The sequence below is a fragment of the Pantherophis guttatus genome, chromosome 4 (assembly GCF_059756535.1).
Source record: "Pantherophis guttatus breed Tessera chromosome 4, ASM5975653v1, whole genome shotgun sequence".
Classification (NCBI taxonomy): Eukaryota; Metazoa; Chordata; class Lepidosauria; order Squamata; family Colubridae; genus Pantherophis; species Pantherophis guttatus.
The window spans coordinates 4,746,235-4,772,375 of NC_142066.1; the positions used below are offsets into that span (position 1 = coordinate 4,746,235).

General features: G+C 47.7%; 1 protein-coding gene across 1 annotated transcript in view; it reads left to right on the top strand.

Annotated features, from left to right (window-relative positions):
* Positions 1-2,954: 2,954 nt before the first annotated feature.
* The window catches only part of LOC117658222 (myosin-6), a 76,492-nt gene continuing 53,305 nt past the window's right edge, over positions 2,955-26,141 (top strand). The window contains exons 1-12 of the mRNA XM_087891684.1: positions 2,955-3,242; positions 5,668-5,716; positions 10,842-11,043; positions 13,336-13,479; positions 14,591-14,747; positions 17,077-17,104; positions 17,623-17,731; positions 18,454-18,546; positions 20,250-20,313; positions 22,464-22,562; positions 25,521-25,624; positions 25,724-25,862. Coding sequence (XP_087747810.1) covers positions 10,843-11,043; positions 13,336-13,479; positions 14,591-14,747; positions 17,077-17,104; positions 17,623-17,731; positions 18,454-18,546; positions 20,250-20,313; positions 22,464-22,562; positions 25,521-25,624; positions 25,724-25,862 — 1,138 coding nt within the window. The 5' untranslated portion in view covers positions 2,955-3,242; positions 5,668-5,716; position 10,842. The remainder of the gene's footprint in view (positions 3,243-5,667; positions 5,717-10,841; positions 11,044-13,335; positions 13,480-14,590; positions 14,748-17,076; positions 17,105-17,622; positions 17,732-18,453; positions 18,547-20,249; positions 20,314-22,463; positions 22,563-25,520; positions 25,625-25,723; positions 25,863-26,141) is intronic.

Below are 26,141 nucleotides of genomic sequence, written 5' to 3' on the forward strand. Positions count from 1 at the left end.
CACATGGGCAGAAGTGCCACACACGAACGAAGTGAGCGGGGGGGGGGCAGGCATGCTCGCAGTTCCGAACCTGTAGCGAAGGTAAGTGAAACCCACTACTGATTCACACAATGACCCAATTCATTCCTGTTGTGCGTTTACACAACCTCGTTGCCGCCGACCAGATTTGCGAAGGACGCGACGGGCGAAATAATTGAAGACATGCAAAAAAAAACAACAACAACCCAATGATCCTAACCGAACTAACTTAAATTTGAACCGTGGGATGCAAATCGGACTCACCTACTTAAGCGTGCAGGGCGAAGCAGGGTCTCTCGTCGACAGTGAGGACTAGAAGCTTGTCCTTCGGCACACAGCGGGAGCCGGTGTCCTCTCTAGACTCACGGCGGCAGAGGTTCAACGACATGCGAAACCCTGTTGCAGGGTGAGTTTGCTCCTTAAAAACATCGCAGCATCTCATTTTCTCCACCGATCCGCCTGTTTTCTTTCCAAGTTATCCCTACCACAAAAGGGAGAAGATTTGAGGAAAGGACCGGCAACAAACAAAGGAGGTGTTAATCTCTCAAAGTTGCCAAAACTTCAGCCTGCCCTTCCAACCGCCATTTTAATTCCACCCCTGGGTTTATCCCAGCTCCCGACACCTGTCTCGTTCTTCATTCCACCCTCGGTAGGTCAACAAAAGCAGCTGAGCATCAGCTCCAGATCCAAAGACCACGGGAGGTGAGGTGCAGAGTTTCAAGGCCGAGCTAATTCCAGCTTCCCCGTTATCAGCCTGCCCTCCCGAGACCCTCTCCCCTCAAACAACCTGCTTAGCGTCGCTTCTCTGCAACCTGCCGCGCTGCCCAAGGTCAGAAGGAAGGCCTACCGGTTGACCGCAGCCAACGCCAAATCTGGAGATGGGGAAGAAGGGTCAAGCCAACTGGTTGACCACACAGCCGGCCCCAAGGTCAAAGATAGGGAAGGGGAAGGTCACATCTGGTGGGACCGCAATCAGCCTCAAGGTTGGAGATGGGGAAGAGAGTGAAGTCAAGAGGTTGACCATAGCCAACTTCAAGATCAAAGATGGGGAAGAGGGAGATGTCATCTGATTGACTGCAGCCAGACCCAAGGTCAGAGGTGAGGAAGGGAGTGAAGTCAACTGGTTGACCGCAGTCAGACCCAAGGTCAGAGATGGGCAACAGAGTGAGGTCAACTGGTCGATCCCAGCCAGCCCCAAAGTCAAAGATAGGAAGAGGGTGAAGCCAACTGGTTGACCCCAGCCAACTTCAAGGTTGGAGATGCGGAAGAGTGAGGCCAACAGGTAGACCACAGCCAGCCCTGAGATCAAAGATGGGGAAGAGGGTAAGGTCAACTGGTTGACCACAGCCATCCCCAAGGTCAAAGACGGGGAAGAGAGTGAGGCCAACTGGTTGACCCTAGCCAGCCCCAAGGTGAAAAATGGGGAAGAGTATGAGACCAACTGGTTGGCCACAGCCAGCCCCAATGTCAGAGATGGGAAATGGGTGAGGCCAACCGGTTGAGCACAACCAGCCTCAAGGTAAAAGATAAACACTGGGGTGGGGTCATCTGGTTGACTACAGCTAGCCCCAAGTTTCTCACTGGCATCTTGTTTGTGGGTGGAAAAACTCGCAGGTGGAAAAATGCATCATAAATGCCCTGCCTAAGTCCTCACTCCAACAACTCTCCCTTTTGTGAGAGTCAAACCACTCCTATTCATGAGTAAAGGAGTAGAAAGGAAATTTGCTTCAGGAAATTCCACCATTGACTGAAAAAGCTACAAGTAATAGTAAGTAGTAGTTACTACTGGTAGTAAGTAGTTACTACTAGTAGTAGTTACTACTGGTAGTAAGTAGTTACTACTGGTAGTAAGTAGTGCTAGTATTTAGATTTGCTCGACATGTCCTCAGAAGTATGTTTTTTTAAAAAAAGGTGGTGCAAGATGGAATGCTTGTTGCCGCCATCTTGACTTTTTTGACACACGCACACCCCGTTGGACATCCCCTGATCTCTGCTTCTGCCTGCAGAGCTGGATCTTTTCAAAATAGTTTTTTTTTCCAAACAAGCCAATAAATAAATGACTCCTAAATCCAGGCATCAGGTTATAAGATCTTATTTACTGACAACAATATCCGATCTTCTTGCGGGGGCACAAGGCGAATGAAAAGACAATTAAAACCATAATTATCTACCACCCACTGTGTTCTATCTCTGAAAGTCCAGCCTCTAACAAGCAAAGGAAGGGTGGGGGTGGAATAGCCTTCTAATTTGATGTTAAATTTAGGAACTTTAAGAATTTAGGAACTTCAACTCCAACCTGTGCTGCCTGGGGAATTCTGGGAGTTGAAGTCCACCCCTCTTAAACTTCCAAAATTGTGTTTATTAATTGGATTTTTTGACTGTTTATCTCACTGCCTTCCTTTCTTGGAAGACCTCACGCGATACATGAGATTCAAAAACAGCAACATTATTATGGATGCGACAGCCGTCAAAATGACCCCCCTTCAAACCACGTTAACCAACTCAGTAGCTACTCAAACAAGCATTTTCACAAACCTGTGATTTTTGAATCCTTCCAAACCACTGTTTTCTCAAACTGGGCAAATTTAAGAAGTGTGGACTTCAAACTTCCAAAAGTTTAAAAAAAAGGCTGACTGGGGAATTCTGGGAGTTGAAGTCCACACCTCTTGTGTATTTGGTCCCGAAGTCCTTGATTTGTGCCCAAGATTCTTTAATACACAATATATCCATCCATCCAAGAACATACAGGGGAAGTGAAATTTCGGGATTTTATCATTATCCTCCTTGCCGTCTTCCTTCCCGTTTGCCATCTGTGTAGGCTCTCCGAACAGACGCTTCTTCTGCTCGCTTATCAGCTGCCACCTTCACCATCGGCGCCCTGCGAGTTGTGTGTGTGTGTTTTTGTGTGTGTCCCTCACCCCATCCTCTGGAATGTATTCCTCCTCGGAGCATCAAAAGGATGCAGGAAGGCGGAGAAGAAAGGCAGCCGATGAGGAGCTGAAAAGCAGCACCATTCATGGTCAGAGATGGCCCTTCGGTGGAGACCATCTCGCTGCTTCCTTGTCAACATGTCACTCACAGCTGAACCGGCCTGCAGGGAAGGGGAGGCTGGAGGGGTGGGGGAGCAGCTGATGCTATTTTGGAAGGAGGGATATAAAGAAAAGGGGCCACCATCGAGAGCCACAGATCTTGCCGGGACACCAGAGCGAGATACCTCCAGCCGAGTAAGTAGGACCACTCTTTCGTTCGGACGGTTGAGTTTTCCCAGGAAGATCTGGGAAAGGAACAGACGGGCCCAGAAACTCGAACTGAACAAAGCAAGAGGTGGTAGGTTTTACCCATGGCTTCCTCAGAGGACTGGATGGAAGCCTTACCGTGATTGCGTGATGGACATCTATCTTGGTGGAAGGAGAACTTCCGTGTCCTAGCAGCGTGGAAAGTCTTGTGGATGGGCATGGAGGGAGGAGTTGGGTTCCGGATAAAAAGAGAGGGGGTGGACTACGTGGATTATGAGGAGGGGGGCACAGCATGGTTGCAAGAGCTGAGTTGAACATAGTTGAGGAGCTCCTACAAAGCTGTGGCTTGTCACAAACAAAAGGAGAGCATTGATTAAAGATCTAGATGACTATGTAGTATTTATTTGTCAAGCTTGGACACTTTTAAGATGTCTGGACTTCAACTCCCAGAATTCCCCAACCAGCACAGCTGGTTGGGGAATTCTGGGAGTTTGTCCAGACATCTTAAAAAGTATCCAAGCTTGAGAAACACTCAGGTAGTAAAAGGAAATCAGGGCAGGACAACCTGTAGCAGGTACCACAGCAAGAAAACGTGCTGTAATTAAGAAGAGATCAGGCAACCATTTGTCTCGAATGGGGTCTCCTGCTTGAGCTGGAGAGGGTTGGACTAGAAGACCTCCGAAGTCCCTTCCAACCCGGTTGTACCGAATCCACGGATTTAGCCCTGGAGGTTTGCACTGAACGAAAGACGGTTGCAGAAGAGAAATCAAATTTAGCAGAAAGGTTTGGCCGAGTGGGAGCAACGGCGGCCAGGCAGAAAGCGGAGGTGATTAAATGAAAGATTAACGGTAAGCTAGCAGGAGAAGAACGGAAGGAAACCATATCGACTAGTTGAAGATGCTGAGGTTAAAAAAAAAAAAATTCACAGATGGGTGGCTGGGCAGAAGCTGGAGAGAGAGAGAGAGAGAGAGGAGGGAGGGAGAGGGAGGGAGGGTGAAAGAGAGAGAGGGAAGAAGAGGGAGGGAGAGGGAGGAGGGAGAAGGGAGGGAGAAAGAGAGAGGGAAGAAGAGAGAGGGAGGGAGAGGGAGGAGGGAGGGAGAGAGGAAGAGAGAGGAGGGAGGGAGAGAGAGGGAGGGAGGGAGGGAGAAAGAGAGAGAGGGAAGAAGAGGGAGGGAGAGGGAGAGAGAGAGGAGGGAGGGAGAGAGAGAGGAAGAGAGGAAGAGAGGAAGAGAGGAGGAGAGGGAGGGAGGGTGAAGAGAGAGAGAAGAAGAGGGAGGAAGAGGGAGGGAGAGGGAGGGAGAGAGAAAGAAAGGGAGGGAAGAAGAGAGGGAGAGAGAGAGAGGAGGGAGGGAGAGAGGAAGAGAGAAAGAGAGAGGAGGGAGGGAGAGGGAAGAAGAGGGAGGGAGAGAGAGGAGGGAGGGAGAGGGAGGGAGAAAGAGAGAGAGGGAAGAAGAGGGAGGGAGAGGGAGACAGAGAGGAGGGAGGAAGAGAGGAAGAGAGGAAGAGAGAGGAGGGAGGGAGAGGGAAGAAGAGGGAGGGGGAGAGAGAGGAAGGGAGAGAGGAACAGAAGACAGAGAGGAGAGAGGAAGGGGGAGGGAGGGAGAAAGAGAGAGGGAGAAAGAGAGAGAGGGAAGAATAGAGAAGGAGAGAGAGAGGAGGGAGGGAGTGGGAGAGAGAGAGGGAAGAAGAGGGAGGGAAAGGGAGAGAGAGGGGAGGGTGGGAGAGAGAGGGGGTGGAGGAAGAAAGAGAGAGAGGGAAGAAGAGGAAGGGAGAGAGGGAGAGAGAGGGGCGTTGTAGAGGGGATGAATTTTGAAGAAGAAATATTAGCTACTGAGACGGCAAACGGAACAAGAAGCAACGGACGGAAACTCCTCAAGGAGAGAAGCAACCTAGAACTAAGGCGAAATTTCCTAACAGTGACGACAATTCCTCAGTGGAAACAACTAATCCTCCAGAAGCGGGTGGGTGCCCCAAAACCGTAGGTTTTTAAGAAGAGACTGGACGGTCATTTGTCTGAAAGAGGGACGGGGTCTCCCGCTTGAGCAGGGGGGGGGTCAGCCTAGAAGGCCTCCGAGGCCCCTCCATATTCTGTTCTTCGGTTTCTTCCGTCGTTCTGTTATTCTGTCACGCGATCAAAATCATCGCGATCAAAATAAGGGTAGCCTTTTTCCTCTGTGATTTCTTCTCCTCTGGCGGGTTCCGCCCCCACCCCCCGCTTTCACCCCCCCTTCTTTCACCCCATATCGCTGCTTTCCGAGGGCAGCTGTCACCCCCCCCCGATATCCAAGTCCAGCTGCACCCCGGAAATATCGACCTCCGATTCCCAAATGGGCCCGAATCCCGATCCTCGATGCTTCGAGCTTGACCTCCTTCGAGCCCTTCACTTTTCCCTCTGTTTTCTTTCTTTCCTCAGCCTCGGTTTCTTTTTCGTTCCGTCGTTCCCTCCTGCAAGCTTCTTAAAGGTAAGACTTTTATTTATTTATTTTTATTATTTATTATTTATTTATTTATTTATTGGTTCGATTTATATGCCGCCCTTCTCCGGAGACGCAGGGCGGCTTACAATGCGTTAAGCGATAGCCTTCATACTTTTGTATATACCTGCTTAGTAGGGCTTTCGGGGACCCCCCTAAGCGGTGTTCTTTTTTTATACAAAGTCAGCTTATTGCCCCCCACAATCCGGGTCCTCATTTTACCTACCTCGAAAGGATGGAAGGCTGAGTCAACCTCGAGCCTGGTGAGATTTGAACTTGCAGTAATTGCAGGCAGATGGTGCTAGTTAACAGCGCTTTAGTCTGCTGTGCCACCAAGGCTCTTATCTCTTGATAATTCTCGGCCACCACCACCACCCCGCTTAGGATCTTCCTTTCTTCTGAAGGGGAGACACCACGGATGGTGTTGAGATGTTGAGATTTCGGGGGAGAAAAAGTGCAGAGAAGAGCTACTAAGATGATCAAAGGCCTAGAGACAACAAAAATATGAAGAACGGATGCAGGATTTGGGTTTGGCCAGTCTAGAGAAGTAGGGACACGGCTAAGACGCTGAGCTTGTCGATCGAAAGGTCGGCAGTTCGGCGGTTCGAATCCCTCGTGCCGCGTAACGGGGTGAGCTCCCGTTCCTTGTTCCAGCTTCGGCCAATCTAGCGGTTCGAAAGCACGTAAAAAAATTCAAGTAGAAAAAAATAGGGACCACCTTTGGTGGGAAGGGAACAGCGTTCTGTGCGCCTTTGGCGTTGAGTCATGCCGGCCACACGACCACGGAGACGTCGTCGGACAGCACTGGCTCATCGGCTTTGAAACGGAGATGAGCACCGCCCCCTAGAGTCAGGAACGACTAGCACATATGTGCGAGGGGAACCTTTACCTTTAGCTTACTCTAGAGAAAAGAAGGACTAGGGGAGACATGATAGCAATCTTCAATATTTGGGGGGCTGCCACAAAGAGGAGGGGGGGGTCAATTTATTTTCCGAAGCACCCGAAGGCAAGACAAGAAACAACGGGTGGAAACTAATCAAGGAGAGAAGCAACCTGGCATTAAGGAGAAGCTTCCTAACAGTGAGGACAATTAACCAGTGGAACTGCCTGCCACCAGAGGTTGTAGGTGCTTCATCATCACTGGAGGTTTCTAAGAAGAGATTGGACTGTCCCTTGTCTGAAATGGTATAGGGCCGTGATGGCAAACCTATGGCAGGCATGCCACAGGTGGCACACGGAGCCATATTGGTGGGCACGCAAGTGGCACGCGCTGGCCAGCTGATTTTCGGGCCTTCTGGGCCCACCGGAAGTCGGCAAACGGGCTATTTCCGGCCTCTGGAGGGCCTCCAGAGGGGGGTGGAGGGTGGAGAAGGCTGTTTTGGCCCTCCTCAGGCTCCTAGAAAGTCTCTGGAGCCTGGGGAGGGTGAAAAACGGGCCTACCAGGTCCACCACTGCCCCCGCTTTTGGCACGCGATGGCAAAAAGGTTAGCCATCATTGGTATGGGGTCTCCTGCCTGAGGAAGGGGCTGGACTAGAAGATCTCGAAGGTCCCTTCCAACTCTATTCTGATTGGAACCAAACCTGGTGCATCTCGGCAGGTTTCTAGGGAAGTGATGCAAAAGGAGCTGCGTTTTTCGGCAACGTGTCCTGGTTAAGCCACCAGCCCGGATGAACTTCCTTTTTTAAAAAAAAATATTTAAAATATTTGCTTATTTCGTTTATTTCAGTTTTGTATCTGGCCTCCATTATTTTTTACAAATTTGTAAAACACTATTTTTTTTTTTCATTTTCATTTTATTTGATTTATATACCGCCCTACTCCCGAAGGACTCAGGGCGGTGAACAGGCACAAGATAAAACACATAGAATACAAAAATTTAAGAGCAGAAGTAAAATGGAATTAAATCAATTTAGCCCAAGACAAATTTAAAACCCCAGGTTAAGAACAAATTAAAAATTTACATTAAAATTTACATTAAAAAGAAAATGGGAGAGGTTAGGCCAGACCAGCCTGGTGAAATAAAAAGGTCTTGAGAGCGCGGCGGAAGGTGCGTAGATCCAGTATCCTCCATACCTCCGGGTGGAGCTCGTTCCAGATAGTAGGTGCCCCCACAGAGAAGGCTCTCCCCCTGGGGGCCGCCAGCCAACATTGTTTGGCCGACGGCATCCGGAGGAGTCCCTCTCTGTGAGAGCGTACCGGCCGGTGGGAGGCCGTTTGCGGCAGCAGGCGATCCCATAAATTTTCACCTACAACAACAGTCCTGTGAGGTAGGTTGGGTTGAGAAAGAAGGATAGGACCAAAGTCACCCAGCCGGCCAGTGATTTGAGGCCAATGACCAGGTAACTGTGAGTTCTAGTTCTGCCTTAGGCATGAATAGCAGCTGAGTGACTTTGGGCCAATCACCAGATGATTGTGAGTTCTAGTTCTGTCTTAGGCGTGAAAGCCATCGAGGTGACTTTGAACCAATCACTAGGAGATGGTGAGTTCTAGTCTTGCCTCAGACATAAAAGCCATTAGTTTGATTTTGGGCCAAACACTAGGAGATGGTGAGTTCTAGTTCCACATGAGTCATAAATGGTGGCTGGGTGACATTGGGCCAACCACCAGATGATTGTGAGTTCTAGTTCCGCCTTAGGCGTGAAAGCCATCAGGGTGACTTTGAACCAATCACCAGGAGATGGTGAGTTCGAGTCTTGCCTTAGGCATGAATGGCGGCTGGGTGACATTGGGCCACCTACTAGGTGACTGTGAGTTCTAGTCCCGTCTTAGACATAAACACCGTCAGGGTGACTTTGGGCCAAACACCAGGAGACGGTGAGTTCTAGTGTTCTGCCCAGCTACGGACCCCAAAGAATACAGCACACACAAAGTTTGTACAAAACTTAATTTACTAAAATAATTCAGTCTTTATCAAAACAAAAGCTATTAATAAACTTTTTTAACAGCCTACAAGAAACCAAAGATAATCACAATCTTACTAAAGTTGGCAGAAAGCCCAGAAGCAATTTGCAGAGAATCCAGACGCAAAGTAGAGTGAACTAAAGTTGTTCCCTACAAATTGCTTCAGTCGGCGTTCCTCCTTAAATAGGCTAAGGGAGTGGCCAATTAGCCCCAAGCCTTACTCTCGAGGAGACCTCCTCCTGAGGAGCCACTCCTGCCTTTTGGTCGCTTTGCGCGCCCAGGCATCGAGAAAAGGTTCCTCCTCTTCGTCCTCTTCACTTAAAGGAGCTTCTGGAGGTTCTGAAGGCCCTGGCAGAATCCCTGCCTCTGGCACCACATCTTCTCTTGTCCAACTCGAGTGCCAGCTGCACAGGCTGCTGACGTAACACCACACCAGCCTCCTCGCTGTCAGAGTCAGTTACAATCCGCACAGGCCGCTGATGGGCCACAACATCTAGTCCCACCTTAGTCATGAATGGTGGCTGGTTGACATTAGGCCATTTTCGGGCTGTTTTTCGAGCCATTTTCAGGCTGTTTTTGGGGCCATTTTTCAGGCCATTTTCAGGCTGGTTTTCAGGCCATTTTCAGGCTGGTTTTTAGGCCATTTTCAGGCTGGTTTTCAGGCCATTTTCAGGCTGGTTTTGGGCCATTTTGAGGCTGGTTTTCAGGCCATTTTCAGGCTGGTTTTTAGGCCATTTTCAGGCTGATTTTGGGCCATTTTCAGGCTGGTTTTCAGGCCATTTTCAGGCTGATTTTGGGCCATTTTCAGGCTGGTTTTTAGGCCATTTTCAGGCTGGTTTTTGGGCCATTTTCAGGCTGGTTTTTAGGCCATTTTGAGGCTGGTTTTCAGGCCATTTTGAGGCTGATTTTCAGGCCATTTTCAGGCTGTTTTTTAGGCCATTTTCAGGCTGTTTTTAGGCCATTTTCAAGCTGATTTTGGGCCATTTTCAGGCTGGTTTTTAGGCCATTTTCAGGCTGGTTTTGGGCCATTTTCAGGCTGGTTTTTAGGCCATTTTCAGGCTGGTTTTTAGGCCATTTTCAGGCTGGTTTTTAGGCCATTTTCAGGCTGTTTTTGGGGCATTTTCAGGCTGGTTTTCAGGCCATTTTGAGGCTGGTTTTTAGGCCATTTTCAGGCTGTTTTTCAGGCCATTTTCAGGCTGGTTTTTAGGCCATTTTGAGGCTGGTTTTCAGGCCATTTTGAGGCTGGTTTTCAGGCCATTTTCAGGCTGGTTTTTAGGCCATTTTCAGGCTATTTTTAGGCCATTTTCAGGCTGTTTTGGGGCCATTTTCAAGCTGTTTTTGGGCCATTTCAGGCTGTTTTTCGGGCCATTTTCAGGCTGTTTTTCAGGCCATTTTCAGGCTGGTTTTTAGGGCATATTGAGGCTGGTTTTTAGGCCATTTTCAGGCTGTTTTTGGGCCATTTTCAAGCTGTTTTTGGGCCATTTCAGGCTGTTTTTCGGGCCATTTTCAGGCTGTTTTTCAGGCCATTTTCAGGCTGGTTTTTAGGGCATATTGAGGCTGGTTTTTAGGCCATTTTCAGGCTGGTTTTGGGCCATTTTCAGGCTGGTTTTGGGCCATTTTTCAGGCCATTTTCAGGCTGGTTTTGGGCCATTTTCAGGCTGGTTTTCAGACCATTTTCAGGCTGGTTTTTAGGCCATTTTCAGGCTGGTTTTTAGGCCATTTTCAGGCTGTTTTTCGGCCCATTTTCAGGCCATTTTCAGATTGTTTTCAGGCCATTTTTCAAGCTTTTTTGGCCATTTTTCAGGCCATTTTCAGGTAATTTTCTAGCACCCACGAAGACCAGCTGTCTGGTGTGCATGTGCGTGCTGAAAACCAGAGGAGCAGCTGGTGATGGCACGCGTGCCCACAGAGAGGGCTCTGCATGCCACCTCTGGCACGCATGGCATAAGTTTGCCATCACGGGCCTAGGTCAAAGTTGCTTCATGTTTTGATTGGTCACTAAATGAACTGTTGTAAGTCGAGGACTACCTGTACAATAACTCTTTAAAAATCTCAGCCTAGGTCAAAGTTGCTTCATGTTTTACCACCTCCGAGGTGCCCGTGCCAGTCTTCAACACTCACTTCAGGTTGTGTGTTTGTGCGTCCCCCTCATTTTCAATCTCCTTCTCTTGCCTCCTTTTTTTTTTTCCTTCCTTCCCTCCTGCCGCGCAGAATGGGTGATGCAATGATGGCCGAATTCGGGGCAGCGGCTCCTTACCTTCGCAAGTCGGACAAGGAACGCCTCGAAGCCCAGACTCGACCCTTCGACAGCCGGAACGAATGTTTCGTGCCCGACGAGAAAGAGGAATTTATCAAGGGCAAAGTGATGAGCCGGGAAGGGGGCATGATCACCGTGCAGACGGAGAACGGCAAGGTGGGTGGCCGTGAAAAAGCTGGGTTCCAGAAGGAAGGTGGCCATAGAAAGGAGATGGTCAGGATAGTCTCCAAGGTGGACCAGTGAAAACTTGTGGGATAGATGGGTTCCACAAGGAAGGTGGCCATGGAGTAGAGTTGGTTGGAAGGGTCTCCAAGGTGGACCGGTGAGAACTTGTGGAAAAGATGGGTTCCAGAAGGAAGGTGGCAACAGAGGGGAGATGTTTGACATGGTCCCCAAGGGGGGCCGGTAAGAATTTGTGGAGAAAGTGGGTTCCAGAAGGAAAGTGGCAATGAAGGAAACCTGGTTGAGATGGTGTCCAAGGTAGGCTGGGGAGAATTTGTGGAAAAGATGGGTTCCAGAAGGAAGGTGGCCACGGAGGGGAGATGGTTGGAAGGGACTCCAAGGTGGACCTGTGAGAATCTGTGGGAAAGATGGGTTCCAGAAGGAAAGTGGCAACAGAGGGGAGATAGTTGAGGTGATGTCCAACATGGACTGCGGGGAATCTATGGGAAAGGTGAGTTCCTGGAGGAACCTGACTGAGATGAAGTCCAAGGTGGGCTGGTGAGAATATGTGGGGAAGATGGGTTCCAGAAGGAAGGTGGCAACGGAGCGGAGCTGCTTCTTGTAATTGTCCAAGGTGGGCTGTGGAGAATCGTGAGCCAAAACATTTGAAGAAATGTGGAGTCAAGAACAAGGAAAGAGATGCTGTGGTGAAATCTTAACCGAGAGTGAAGGATAGATATCAAGGCATTGCGGCCTTCAAAAAATTGAGAGGAGCTGATGTATCAGGGAGAGAAGATGTTCTGTTCCAGCTCTCCAAACACGGCAAACCCTCTGAAGTTAACGCAAAGATTCCTTTAATTAGGAGTGCCGGCAACCCCGGCAAAAAGTTTCTCTCTCAACGCAGGCTAACAAGTCCATCCGTCTGGAAGATGAATAGTTGTCTGCCACATCTATTCATCTCTGCCCCCTGCCTTTTATCCCCAGAACTAGGGTGGGGCTTCGCTAGCAGCATTGGCTCTTCTGGCCCAAGGACCGGCCCATAGATTTCCACTGTTCTTCTCTCTTCTTCCTTCTGGGTATCTGTGCATCAGGCACTGGATCCAGCTGTTCCTCCTCTTCCTCATCAGCCACCTCCAGATCTGGGGGCTGTTGACTGTCCATCGGAGGGCTGATAGACAGCCCAGGCTCCGTCTCTGTCTCACTCTGACAGCTCCATTCCCTCTTCCTCCTTGGAGCTCTCAAATTGCCTTGAAGCTGGCCCTGACTCCCACACCTCCTCCTCCTCCTCTGATTTGGCTGATGGAGGGGCACGTGGCCGACAAGCCACAACAAAAGAAGCAACCTGTTGTGGTCCACCAGCAGCCTGCGGAGCTGGCAGCGGAGTCAGACAGGGAGGAGGCTGGGAAGGAACATGGGCCACTCCTGGAGTCTGGGGAAGGCCCGGATGAGGGCTCTGCGTCAGAGGCAGAGATGGGGCCAGGGCCATCTGGGAGTGATGCGTGGACTCCAGAGCATCCAGAGTAAGACAGCAGAGAGGCAGAGGAATAGGAGGAGCCTGTTCATAGTGCACGCATGCACAGAGCTGCCAGAAGGCAAGAGCAGCTAAAGCAAAAGGGACAACTCGGGAGTAAGGCCAGGAGATGATTGGCTTCTCCCATAAAAGAGCAGCAAAGGCTCTTAGGCTCTTTGTAGGAAAGCAGTGTTGCTAAATCTGTTTCCAGTTGGCATCTCTTGTTTGTTTCTGAACTTCGTGGGGCTTTGCCAAGAAAGGCCTTTGGCAGGGTGCTGAAGAAGATAAAGGTGTGTGATAAGCCCGAAGGACTTCTTCTGAAGGTCTTGTTTTGCAATTAATTTGGACTCAGCTGAGAGTGAAGTAATTCTCAGCTGTTACAATAAAATAGGTTTGTTTGGGACTAATTGTGTCTTGTAACGACTAAGTGAGCCTGGGTCACAACACAACCTAGAACTAAAGAGAAATTTCCTGAAAGTGAGAAGAATTAATCAGTGGAACGACTTGCCTCTAAAATTTGTGGGTGCTCCATCACTGGAGGTTTTGTCGATGAGATTGGACAACCATTGGTCTGAAATGATTAAGGGGGTTGGATTAAGGTCCCTTCCAACTCTGTTATAGGGATCCTTCCCACACCCCTTTTTCTTCTGTGGGCTGAGATGTCTCTTATCTGATCACTGACTCGTCTGCAGCTCTTCCTCCTGTCTGCCAAGGTCATTCTCACAGTCCAATTTACACTCAGCCAACCTCTGTTCCTTCTTCCTGACCCTTTTCAGACGGTGACGGTGAGGGAGGCCGACATCCACCAGCAGAACCCGCCCAAATTCGACAAGATCGAGGACATGGCCATGCTGACTTTTCTGCACGAACCGGCTGTGCTCTACAATTTGAAGGAGCGCTACGCCTCCTGGATGATCTACGTGAGTAAAGAGACGTCCGTCCTTGTGGGCCCCACTGGAAATCAGGGTTTATTTTCTCCCCCAAAACACCCCTCCCACTTCCAGTGATCTTTGTTGATGTCGTTTTATGGGAGATTCTCTGTCATCCAGGTCATGGTTGTCCCAAAAGTGCTTTTTCAAAAGGCAACTGGACTTGAAGATGTTTTGCTCCTCATCCAAGAAGCTTCTTCAGTTCTGACTAAATGGAGGAGGATAGAAGGATTTGTATTCCTTGCAGTCGTCTGGTCGTTAGTACTCTCTCTGAGAGTCATTGAGGCCGCTTGGAGGTCACCTAAATAGTGCAACTAGGTTGTAAATGTTACAACACGGTCCCTTCAGCGGTTTTGAGAAGGTTCCACATCCAATTGCACTATTCAGGGGACCCCGAGGGCACAGATAAACCTCCAAGTAGCCTCAAAGACTCTCAGAGAGAATACTAACGACCAGATGACTGCAAAGGAATATAAATCCTTCCATCCTCCACCATTCAGTCAGAACTCAAGAAGCTTCTTGGGTGAGAAGTGAAATGTCTTCAAGGAAAAACAAAGCCCAGTTGCCTTTTGAAAAAGCACCTTTGGGTCCTCTTACAGGGAGGGTCAGATGGAAGAGGGGTCAAAAAAGTCAAGATGGCAGCCACAACCATGCATTCATATCCCTGTCGTTTTAATTACACCGGGTTACTCACTTAGCAATCGCAGTGATTCATTTAACAACTGCGTAAAATGGGGCAAAACTCGCTTCACAAAGGTCTCACTGAACGACAGAAATATGGGGGCTCAATTGTGGTCGTACGTCGAGGGCTACTGTATGGAACTGTTCTCCAGCGGAACTTCCATTTTGCTCTTACAATTTCCTGCCGTACCAAATAATGAGTTGAAGCGAACTTCCCCAAATGTTTGGACTTCAACTCCCAGAATTCCTCAGTGGGCGTGGCTATGGCTGAGAATTCTGGGAGATGAAGTTCACTCCATGAGGAGAATATCAGGTTTACAGGAAGTTCAGCAATCGCATCCAGAAGAAAAATGCTTCGAATTGTGTAATTTTGAGTGATTTTTTTTTTGTGTGGGTTTTTTGGTCTTTTTTTCTATCCCAGACTTATTCAGGCCTCTTCTGCGTGACGGTCAACCCATACAAATGGCTCCCCGTCTACAACGCTGAGGTTGTGTCTGCCTACAGGGGGAAAAAGAGAAGCGAAGCCCCTCCCCATATTTTCTCGATCTCCGACAACGCGTATCAATACATGTTGACAGGTAGGAAGCCTTCAAGCAAATGGTGTCAGGATGTTGTGTAGCAGAGAAGAGCTGTAGCTCAGGGTCGAAATGAGGGGTCCTTGGTGCTCTCTGAGTTTGGTTGTTTCCTTGCTGATGTCTCATTACCAAACTAGGGAACTTCATCAGGGTCAGAAGGGAGGGGGGGTTGGAGAGACGAGGAGGAAACAAAGGGGAGGAGTCTTGTGGCCCGCCAGCAGCCTGCGCAGCCGGTGCTCGCGTCGGACAGCGAGGAGGCTGAAGAGGATGTGGTGCCAGAGGCAGAGACTCAGCCAGGGCCTTCAGAACCTCCAGAGGCTCCTTCAAGTGGAGAGAGTGAAGTGGAGGAGCCTCTTCTCAATGCTCAAGTATGCATGGCTGCCAAAAGTCAGGAGTGGCTACTCAGGAGGAGGAGGTCTCCTTGAGAGTAAGGCTTGAGGATAATTGGCCACTCCCTTAGCCTATTTAAGCCACACGGCGTTAGTAAGTTTCTTGCTGGAAACAACTTGTAATTATCATCAGAGCATTTTTGGAAAAGTCTTATCGTATCTTGTTTTCTGGGCTGGTTGCCAACCTTTGCCGGACTTTGGTTTATTCTTGTTACTTAATAAATTTGATAAGGACTGTTGGGGTGTGTCAATATCCTCGGGAATCCGGAGCTGGGGCAGAACAAGGAGGAGGATTGCGGGGTCCTTGGTACTCTCTGAGTTTGGTTGCTTTTTTGCAGATGTTTCATTACCCAATTAGGAAACATCATCAATGCTAGCAGGGAGGGGGGTTTACAGAGAGGAGGAGGAGAAAGAGGAGGAAGAGTAGGAGGGCTGTGGAGTCCTCTGAGCTCTGTTTTCTTGCAGACGTTTCATTACCAAACTAGGGAACATTATCAGTGCTAGAAGGTAGTGGGGTTTGTGGAGTGAAGGAGAGGAGAGGAGAGGGAGGAGAAGGAGAAAGAGGAGAGGAGAGGAGAGGAGAGGAGAGGGGAGGGGAGGGGAGGGGAGGGGAGGGGAGGGGAGGGGAGGGGAGGGGAGGAGAGGGCGGCTGTGGGATCCTTGGTGTTCTCTGAGCTTGTTTGTTTTCTTGCAGACATTTCATGACCCAATTAAGTAACCTCATCAGTGCTAGAAGAGAGTTGGTTTTGCTCTCTTTTTATATACTTTTTTTTTAAAATTTGATTTATATGCCACCCTTCTCCGGAGACTCAGGGCGGCTTACAATGTGCTCAGCAATAGCCTTCATCCTTTTGTATATTTATACAAAGTCAGCTTATTGCCCCCACAACTGGGTCCTCAATTTACCTACCTTAGAAAGGATGGAAGGCTGAGTCAACCTTGAGCCTTGGCGAGATTCGAACCTGCAGTAATTGCAGGCAGCTGGTCTTAATAACCAGCTTAATAACAGGGTGCCTTAGACCACTGTACTAACAAGGCTCTTAGTGGCTCGCCCTGTCAGTGTCGATGGGAGTGTTCTTGGTGGTTCCTTGGTTATGCTGTTGTTAATTTCCCAACACGTGGACAGACCTAACCATAGTTTCACCAGGGTAGGGTAGCAACGAGCATCCTAGAGACTAAACTAAGTCCAAAAACGCTAGAGAATTCCAGGAAGCCTGGCACTCAGGCAAATCAGCCATCAACGGGCACACAGAGATAAGCAACAACTACATACCATTCAAAAGTGGGAAGCAAAAAGCCAAAAAGGAAACAAAAAGACCCCGACACCTCCTCACCATCAATTAACACCAGTGGTGGGTTGCACATTATGTTGCTACCGGTTCGCCCTGTGCATGCACGCTCACTTCATGTGTGTGCGTGTACGCCTGCCTTCTGTACATGTGCCCCGCCTTCCGCGCATGTGCTTTGCTCTCACATGCACCTTCCGCACATGCGCCCGGCCTCAAAAACATACCTAAATAGGACGGCATAGAGCCAGGGCAGACCCACTCGTGATTTCCGCTACCGGTTCGAGCAAACCAGTTCGAACCGGCTGAATACCACCCCTGATTAACATCCAGATGAGCAGAGACTAACACCAAGATCAACAGTCAAGAAGTAAACAACACCCCAATCAAGGAACCACCAACGCAGACAAACAAGCTAAGAGTAAACAACGGCCTAATCTACAGTAGCAACTGTCGCCAAAACGGTCCTAAAATCGGACACGGCTGACTTAACGAACGCCTTGTTTTATCAATGGAAATTGTCTCCCCAGTGGTGGTCGTAAGTCGAGCACTGCCTCTGGATGGTGTCAGAGCTACCCATCCATGGTCAAAGATGAACGAATGGGTTAAATTCGACTCCACTCTGAGCCCTTCTTGATATTTGCTACTTTCTTTCAGATCGAGAAAATCAATCTGTCCTCATCACGTGAGTACCAAAATGCATCTTCTCACTAAAGTTTTAAAAGCTGTAGGAGGTCTTTTTTTTAAAAAAAATGGGATGGTTTAGAAGACGTAGATGAAAGCTACTGTTGTGGCCCACCAGCGGCCAGCGGAGCTGGTAGCAGATTCGGACAGTGAGGAGGTTGGGGAGGAACATGGGCCAGTCCTGGAGTCTGGGAAAGGCTCTGATGAGAGCTCTGCATCGGAGGCAGAGAGGGGGCCAGGGCCGCATGATAGTTATCAACTGCCTTCGGAGTCAGACATCTGTGAGGCAGACAAACAGCTGGAGCCTGCTCCCAGTGTGCGCATGTGCAGAGTTGCCGAATGAAGGGAATAGCTAAGGAACAAGGGTCAACTGAGGAGTAAAGCCAGAGATGGATGATGAATGGCCCCTTCCATAGGGAAAAAAAGGGGAGAGAAAAGGGAGAGGTGTTTGCAGGAGACAATTAGTTTGCTTAATTGGTTCGTGACTCTCCGAGCCACCTTATCCTGTCTCCTTTTCAGTGGAGAATCCGGTGCTGGGAAAACGGTCAACACGAAACGGGTCATCCAATACTTTGCCAGTATCGCTGCCATTGGGGACCGCAAAAAAGAGGCTGCCAATTCCCCCAAGGTAGTTCTTATTCTGGTTTTGGGGTTCAATAGTCCAACCCAATCTGCTTCCCTCCAGATATGTTTAACTACAGGTGATGGGGCTAGTAGGCTAACATCTGGAGAATATCAACCCTGGAGAAGCTTCTCTTATAGCATGCTCCTGAGATGTTCCTGGCATTTTTTGGAGAACATCAACTTGAGGAAGCTTCTCTTATAGCATGCTCCTGAGATGTTCCTGGTGTTTTCTGGAGAACATCAACCTGGGGAAGCTTCTCTTATAGCATGCTCCTGAGAACTGCGACCAGAAGCGTCGTGGCGAGACAGTTGGGGAATAGCGGGCTCTAATGAGCTCCGCGAAATCTCGGGCTGACAAGCCGCTGTCGACGGGTCTTCGGATGTGGATCTGTCTTGTAGGGACAGAGAAAAAGGAGAGGCACCTCGGACCACCAAGAGGAACAGGCAAGTTCCTTGGAGGTCAGAGGAAACTCTCCAACTCGGCAGCGGGGCAGCAGCCATTGTGGCCATCATTAAGCTGGGGCAACCGGACCAAGCTTCTCTTATAGCATGCTCCTGAGAAGATGTTCCTGGCTTAACATTGCCAAGATTGAGAAACACTTTTCTACGGTCTCATTCATGATGGTGGGTTAAGAACCGTTTCTATGGAGATGGGATGAAAAAGCAAACTACTTTTCTTCTCAACTGGATTTTATTTTATTTTTTGTCTGTTTGGTTCCTCTTTAGGGGACGTTGGAAGATCAAATTATCCAGGCTAACCCTGCCTTAGAAGCCTTCGGCAACGCCAAAACTTTGAGGAACGACAATTCTTCTCGATTTGTGAGTGTTCCAAATCTAAAGTTGGATTTGAGCAGAGGTGGTATTCAGCCGGTTCGGATTGGTTCGCCCGAACTGGTAGCAGAAATTGTGGGGGACTCCACCCCGGCACTATGCCATCCATGCCACTATGCCATCCTATTTAGGCACATTTTTGAGGCCAGGCACATGCGTGGAAGGCACGCACACGAGCAAAGCGCATGTGTCAAAAGCAAGCACGCGCATGTCAGTGGTGGGTTTCACTTACCTTTGCTACCGGTTCGCTCGCGCACGTGCGAGAAGCTTCTGCGCATGCACAGAGTGTATTTGATGCCATCCGGATGGGTGGGCGGAGCCTCCCGCCACAGCTATTACTGGTTCTCCCGAACCGAGGCAAACCAGTAGCAACCCACCACTGGTGCATGTGCAAACCGGGCGTCCGCACGCACGAAGTGAGCATGTGCGTGCTCAATGAACTAGTCGTAGGATAATGTGAAACTCACCACTGGATTTGAGTAAGAAAGATCTCCAGGTGCCGGTCTAGAATCACGGTGGAGGGCCTTAAGAAGGAAGACATGTCATTTGTCTTCCTGCTCTACAAGGTTAGGTAGACCTTGAAAGAGCAGCCATCTTACAAAAGCCATCAGTCAATTCCATAATAATCAGTCAATTCCATAATCTGTAAGTCCTTGACTTACAACTGTTCATTTAGTGACCATTCGAAGTTACAACGGCACGGAAAAAAGTGATTTACGACCATTTTTCATATTTATAACGGCTGCAGCATCCCCATGGTCACGTGACCCGAATTCAGAAGCTTGTCAGTGGCAACGTCCCAGGAGGTCATGTGATCCCCTTTTGTGACCTTCCGACAAGCAAAGTCAACAGGGAAGCCAGATTCACTTAACGACCATGTTACTAATTTAACAATTGCAGCGATTCACTTACCAACTGTGGGAAGAAAGGCTGTCAAATGGGAAAATCTCACTTAACAACTGTCTCGCTTAGCAACAGAAATGTTGGGCTCAATTGTGATCAGGTAATCCTCGACTTACGACCTCAATTCAGATCACGATTCCCATCGCGAGGTGAGGCGATTGTTAAATGAGTCCCGCCCAGTTTTACGACCTTTTTGCCACCAGTGTTAAGCAAATCACTGCGGTTGTTAAGTGAATCACACCATCGTTAAGCGAATCCGGCTTCTCCCGTGGACTTTGGTTGTCGGAAGGTCACAAATGATGACCGCGTGACCCCGCAGGATTCAGCAACGGTCATAAATACAAGCCAGTTGCAAGCATCCAAATTTTGATCATGTGACCGGGGAAGCTGCAACAATGGTCGTAAGTGTGTGAACTAGTCATAAATAACGTTTTTCCAGCGTCATAACTTCGAACAGTCTCTCAACAAATGGTTGATGGTCGAAGATTTTATATCGAAATCTAGATCTTTTTTACCTATTTACACTCGTATTTCTCATCATCATTTAACAACCGAATAATCCCTTGCGGGGTGGAGTCTGGGCGACTGAATGTAGCTGAGTGTTTACTGGCCGGATGCCTTTCCTGTCTCCAGTGCGGAGTTTTGTTCAGCAGATATATTCTCATTGAGCCCAGAGAGAGAAATATCTGCCTCTACCTAGGATCGAACTCACAGCCTCCTGATTGCGAGGCGAGAGCTCCACCTCTAGGCCACCGCACCACTGAATTTACTCTCCTATTTCTACCTAGGGTAAATTCATCCGAATTCATTTCGGGGCAACAGGCAAGTTGGCGTCTGCTGATATCGAGACGTGTAAGTCACCCTGGTTGATAAAACTTGTCTTTGTCCGTCTGTCCGTCTTCTTTCCCTGGCCAACGTCCAGTCTAATGCTTTCCTAACCAATAGGGCCTCCTAACCAACCCACCAATGCTGGTTGAGAATTTTAGCAGTTACAAACCTGGTTTAGATATCTAGGGAGATTCTCGGTCATCCAAGTTCATGGTTGTCCCAAAAGTGCTTTTTTTCAAGAGGCAACTGGACTTTCTATTTTGTTTTGGTTTTTTTTGAAGACGTTTCGCTTCTCATCCAAGAATCAAGATCACATGAAGTATTAGCACCACTTTATAAAAGGTGGGACGCGGTGGCTCAGTGGTAAAACGCTGAGCTTGTCGATCGAAAGGTCGGCAGTTCGGGGGTTCGAATCCCTAGTGCCGCATAACGGGGTGAGCTCCCATGACTTGTCCCAGCTTCTGCCAACCTAGCAGTTCGAAAGCACGTTAAAAAAATGCAAGTAGAAAAATAGGGACCACCTTTGGTGGGAAGGTAACGGCGTTCTGGGAGCCTTTGGTGTTGAGTCATGCCGGCCACATGACCACAGAGACGTCTTCGGACAGCGCTTTGAAATTGAGATGAGCACCACCCCTTAGAGTCGGGAACAACTAGCATATATGTGCGAGGGGAACCTTTACCTTTACCTTACCCTTCAAGGTCCCTCCCAGCTCTATTCTTGTGCTATTCTGTTCTGTTCTGTTCTGTTCTGTTCTGTTCTGTTCTGTTCTGTTCTGTTCTATTCTATTCTATTCTATTCTATTCTATTCTATTCTATTCTATTCTATTCTATTCTATTCTATTCCTACTTCTATTATTTCTATTTCTATTTCTATTATTTCTACTTCTATTATTTCTATTTCTTTTTCTATTTCTATTTCTACTTCTATTATTTCTATTTCTATTATTTCTACTTCTATTATTTCTACTTCTATTACTTCTATTTCTATTATTTCTATTTCTATTCCTTTTTCTATTTTTTTTCTATTTCTTTTTCTACTATTATTTCTATTTCTATTTCTATTATTTCTATTTCTATTTCTATTCCTTTTTCTATTTTTTTCTATTTCTTTTTCTATGTCTATATCTATTTCTATTATTTCTATTTCTATTATTTCTATTTCTTTTTATTTTTCTATTTCTACTTCTACTATTATTTCTATTTCTTTTTCTATTTCTATTTCTATTTCTATTATTTCTATTTCTATTTCTTTTTCTATTTCTTTTTCTATTATTTCTATTTCTTTTTCTATTTCTATTTCTATTATTTCTATTTCTATTTCTTTTTCTATTTCTATTTCTACTATTATTTCTATTTCTATTTCTATTATTTCTACTTCTATTATTTCTATTTCTTTTTCTATTTCTATTTCTTTTTCTATTTCTTTTTCTATTTCTACTTCTATTATTTCTATTTCTATTCTATGCTTCTTCAGCTCTGAAACTAAATCCTGATCTCCCAGCACCATCCAGTCAGAGCTGAAGAAGCATCTTGGATGAGAAGGGAAACATCTTCAAAGAAAAACCCAGAAAGTCCAGTTGCCTCTTGGAAAAGAAAAAAAGCAAGCACCTTGGGGATATTTTCGGTCTAGCTGTGCAAAACTGATTTATACACTAGAAAACAGAAAGATTCAGAAGAAGCAAAAAGACAGCAAAGAAAATGGATGGATGAGGTCAGCTAGGTGACCGGAAGGGCAATAAATAATCCCCAGAGATGATTAAGATGAGGAGCACCAGCTCAACAGGAATCACCTTGAACTCAATAAAACCCTAATTAATTGCTCATCCGTCGATCTTTCCATCCAACCTTTCGCTTCCCTCTCCGAATTTTTCATCCATCGGTTGGGCGCTTCTGTTGACAGATCCTTTTTTAAAAATAATAATAAATGGAACCACTTCTTTGTATCTGATTCCAATCTCATTCGTCTTTGGGGGGGGTTTCCTCCTCCCCCTCCCCCTCCTCCTCCTCCTCCTCCTCCTCCTCCTCCTCCTCCTCCTCCTCCTCCTCCTCCTCCTCCTTCTTCTTCTTCTTCTTCTTCTTCTTCTTCTTCTTCTTCTTCTTCTTCTTCTTCTTCTCCTCATGTTTACATAGCCTCTGTTATATTTCTCTTTTCTCTCTCCTTTTTTTAAAATAGATCTCTTAGAGAAGTCTCGGGTGATTTTTCAGCTGAAATCTGAGAGAAATTATCACATCTTCTATCAGATCTTGTCCAACAAGAAGCCAGAACTTCTCGGCAAGTTTTATATGGGTTTTTTTGGGGGGGAATAGAAAGAGGGTGTATACAGATTTACAAACATCTGTTTAGTCAGGGATGGGATTCAGCCGGTTCGGATCAGTTCGGGCGAGCCGGATACTAATTTTACATCTGGTTCGTCAAACTGGTAGTTGCAAGGATTGGCTGGCTCCGCCCACCCTGCCCTGCCCCTCCCCTCCCAGGAGTCTCCACACTGCCCGTTTTGGATGCCAGGTAAGTGCAGGGCCTGCACAGAGGCTCCCAGAGCCTTCCGGAAGTTCAGAAATGGGCCCATTTCCAGCCTCCGGAGAGACTCCAGAGCCTAGGGGAGGCCATTTTCACCCTCCCAGAGGCTCAAAAAAAACCTCCAGAACTTGGGGAGGGTGAAAAGCCCCCCCCCCCATGGTGGAGGAGGCCAAGTAGGCCATACCTACCATGGCCACGCCCACCCAGCAACCAGGCAGAGAACCGGTTGCTACGGTTCCCACCCCTGCGTTTAGTGACTGTTCAAAAGTTACAACGGTCCTGAAGAAAGGGACTCAGGATCGTTTTCCACACTTACGAACGTTGCGGCGTTCCCGACGGCTGCGGGATTAAAATTTGGCTGCTTGGCAACTGACTCCTATTTATGACGGTTACAGTAGCATCCCTGGGGTGACGTGATCCCCTTTTTGCGACCTTCGGACGAGCAAAGTCAATGGGGGGGGGAGGAAGTCACCGATTCACACTTAACAACTGTGTGGCTAACTTAACAGCTGCAGTTTGTTATCAACCACGGCAAGGAAGGCCGTAAAAGAAGGGGCAAAATTGTGACTTCACAATTTTCTCATTTAGCAACGTAGGTTTTGGGCTCAAAATTGTGGTTGTAAGCCGAAGACGATCCTCTATGTTCAATTCCCATTGGGTAGGGACAGAACCAGACATGAAGAAGATTTGGGGAGCACCACATCTATGGGGAGGGGGCAAGAAGCCCAGCACCCTTCATTTTGGCATTCCAGGATCTTATATTCCCAGAATGCGGCCTATGTTAGGATCCACAGCAGTGGTGGTATTCAGCCGGTTATATCCGGTTTGGGAAAACCGGTAGCAGCGGCGGCGGGAGGCTCTGTCTACCCCCACCACCCCCAGACATCATCACGTCCCATTTTTGACACTCTGTGCATGCACGAAAGGCCCCACACGCACTCCCATTTGCGAACCGATAGCAAAAGTAAGTGAATACCACCCCTGATCCAGAGGCACTCTGGGAAAATTAAAATGGCTGCATCTACTGGATCATCTCTTCTTCATGTTGTTTCTTCTTCTCCTTGTTTAACGACTAAGCATAAACATATAGGCTATTTTAAAAAGAGCCTGCATTAAACTTGGTCCTACCGCATTGCTGTGCTGATTCTGGTCCTGCCAATGAGTAAATCCGTTTGAAACAGATGTACTCCATGCATTTTGGTTTCGTTCTACAGAAAGGTCCTTGGTTTGTGACAGCAATTAAGACCGGAGTAAGTAAGTAAGTCGCTAGGGAAACGCAGTCATAAAATGGGGCATTATGCCTGACTGTGCTGGTTAGTGACAGCAGTTCGAGTTCCTATCGTTAAGCAAAGCTTCATAAATAAAGCAAGGACCGTATTCGACTTCCCGCTGGCTTTCCCATTGACTTGGCTTGTGGCAAGCCAGCAGGAAATGTCGGAAATTGTAATCGCACGATTACGAGGACACTGCAAATGGTTGGAACTCCAAGGACCGGCTGTAACTTCCACTCGTTCAGTGCCATCCTAAGTTTGAACAGTCATTGAATGAGTGGACATTAAACAAGGACCAGTTGTATATTTGTTTGATAGCTATGGTTGTGTTTAATTATTCGGATTGGGTCTACGCCAAGGGTGCGCACGTTTGGCAATTTAAAAACCTATGGACTTCAAACTCCCAGAATTCCCCAGCCCAGAATTTGTCTGCAATTTACAACCTTTCGCTTAGTGACCGTGCGAAGTGACAACAGTACTGAAAAAGGTGACTGATGACCGTTTTCACAGTTACGACCTTTACTGCGTCCCCAGAATAGTGTGATCCAAATTCAGCTGTTTGGCAACTGGTTTGTATTTATGACCGTTGCTGCGTCCCAAGGTCGTGTGATCACATTTTGGGGACCTTCTGACAAGCTGTTGTGGCCCGTCAGTGGCCTGTGCAGATTGTAACTGATTCCGACAACGAGGAGGCTGGTGTAGTGCTCCGTCAGTGGCCTGTGCAGCTGGCACTCAAGTCGGACAGTGAGGAGGCTGGAGAAGATGTGGTGCCAGAGGCAGGGATTCAGCCAGGGCCTTAAGAACCTCCAGAAGCTCCTTTAAATGAAAAGGACGAAGAGGAGGAGCCTCTTCTCAATGCACGGGTGCGCAGAGCTGCCAAAAGGCAGGATAGCTCCTCAGGAGGAGATCTCCTCGAGAGTAAGGCTTGGGGCTAATTGGCCACTCCCTTAGCCTATTTAAGGAGGAACGCCACTTGCAGCAAGCTGTAGGGAACAACTTTAGTTCAATCTCCTTCGCTTTTGGATTCTCTGCAAAATTGTTTCTGGGCTTTCTGCCAACTCTAGTAAGACTGTGATTACCTTATCTTAGAATTCTGGTAGGCTGTTAAGACAGTTTATTAACAGCCTTTGGTTGATAAAGACTAAGTTATTTGTGTAAAATAAGCTTTGTATAGAGTTTGTGTGTGCTGCATTCTTTGGGGTCCATAGCTGGGGTAAAGTCCATGGGGAAACCAGATGTACCTAACAACCTTGTGATTAACTTAACAACAGCAGTGATTCACTTAACAATGGCAGCAAAAAAAGTTGTAAAATTCACTTAACAAATGTCTCACTTAACAACAGAAATTTTGACCTCCGTTGTGGTCATAAGTCGAGGATTGCCTGTATTATGAATAAGGTCATCTCATAACTTTATTTTTCCACCCATCCTCTCCTAACAGATCTTCTGTTGGTCACCAACAACCCTTACGACTACCACTACATCTCTCAAGGAGAAGTAACGGTGGCCTCCATTGATGACTCTGAAGAGCTAATGGCTACCGATGTAAGTGACTTTCGGTTGAGGCTAATCAACCTTTCAGGAATGGGTAGCAAGCTGTTCAACCAATGTCTCTTTCTACTCACCCACCTCTTTTCCACTCAGAGTGCCTTTGACGTCCTGGGCTTCACCCCTGAGGAAAAAGTGGGTGTCTACAAGCTGACGGGCGCCATCATGCATTACGGGAACATGAAGTTCAAGCAGAAGCAGCGTGAAGAACAGGCTGAGACTGATGGGACTGAAGGTGAGTGTTGGAATTCATTGTTGGGATGTATTTCTATGCAACAACTACATTAGTATTCAACCAGTAGATGGCAGTGTTTACAAGCTTGGATCTGTGGTATATCCTCTATGCTCTTTTGTTCTAAGTAGAGTTTCCCGTTTCCTGTTACAGTTAAACAGTTAAGCAGTAAAGCACATGGTGACTGTTCTCTTTGTTTGCTCTGTAGTGCTATATATAAACATCATATCTGCAGAACTCCATTGGTGGTTGGGAATTTCAGGGGTAGAGGGAAACATTTTT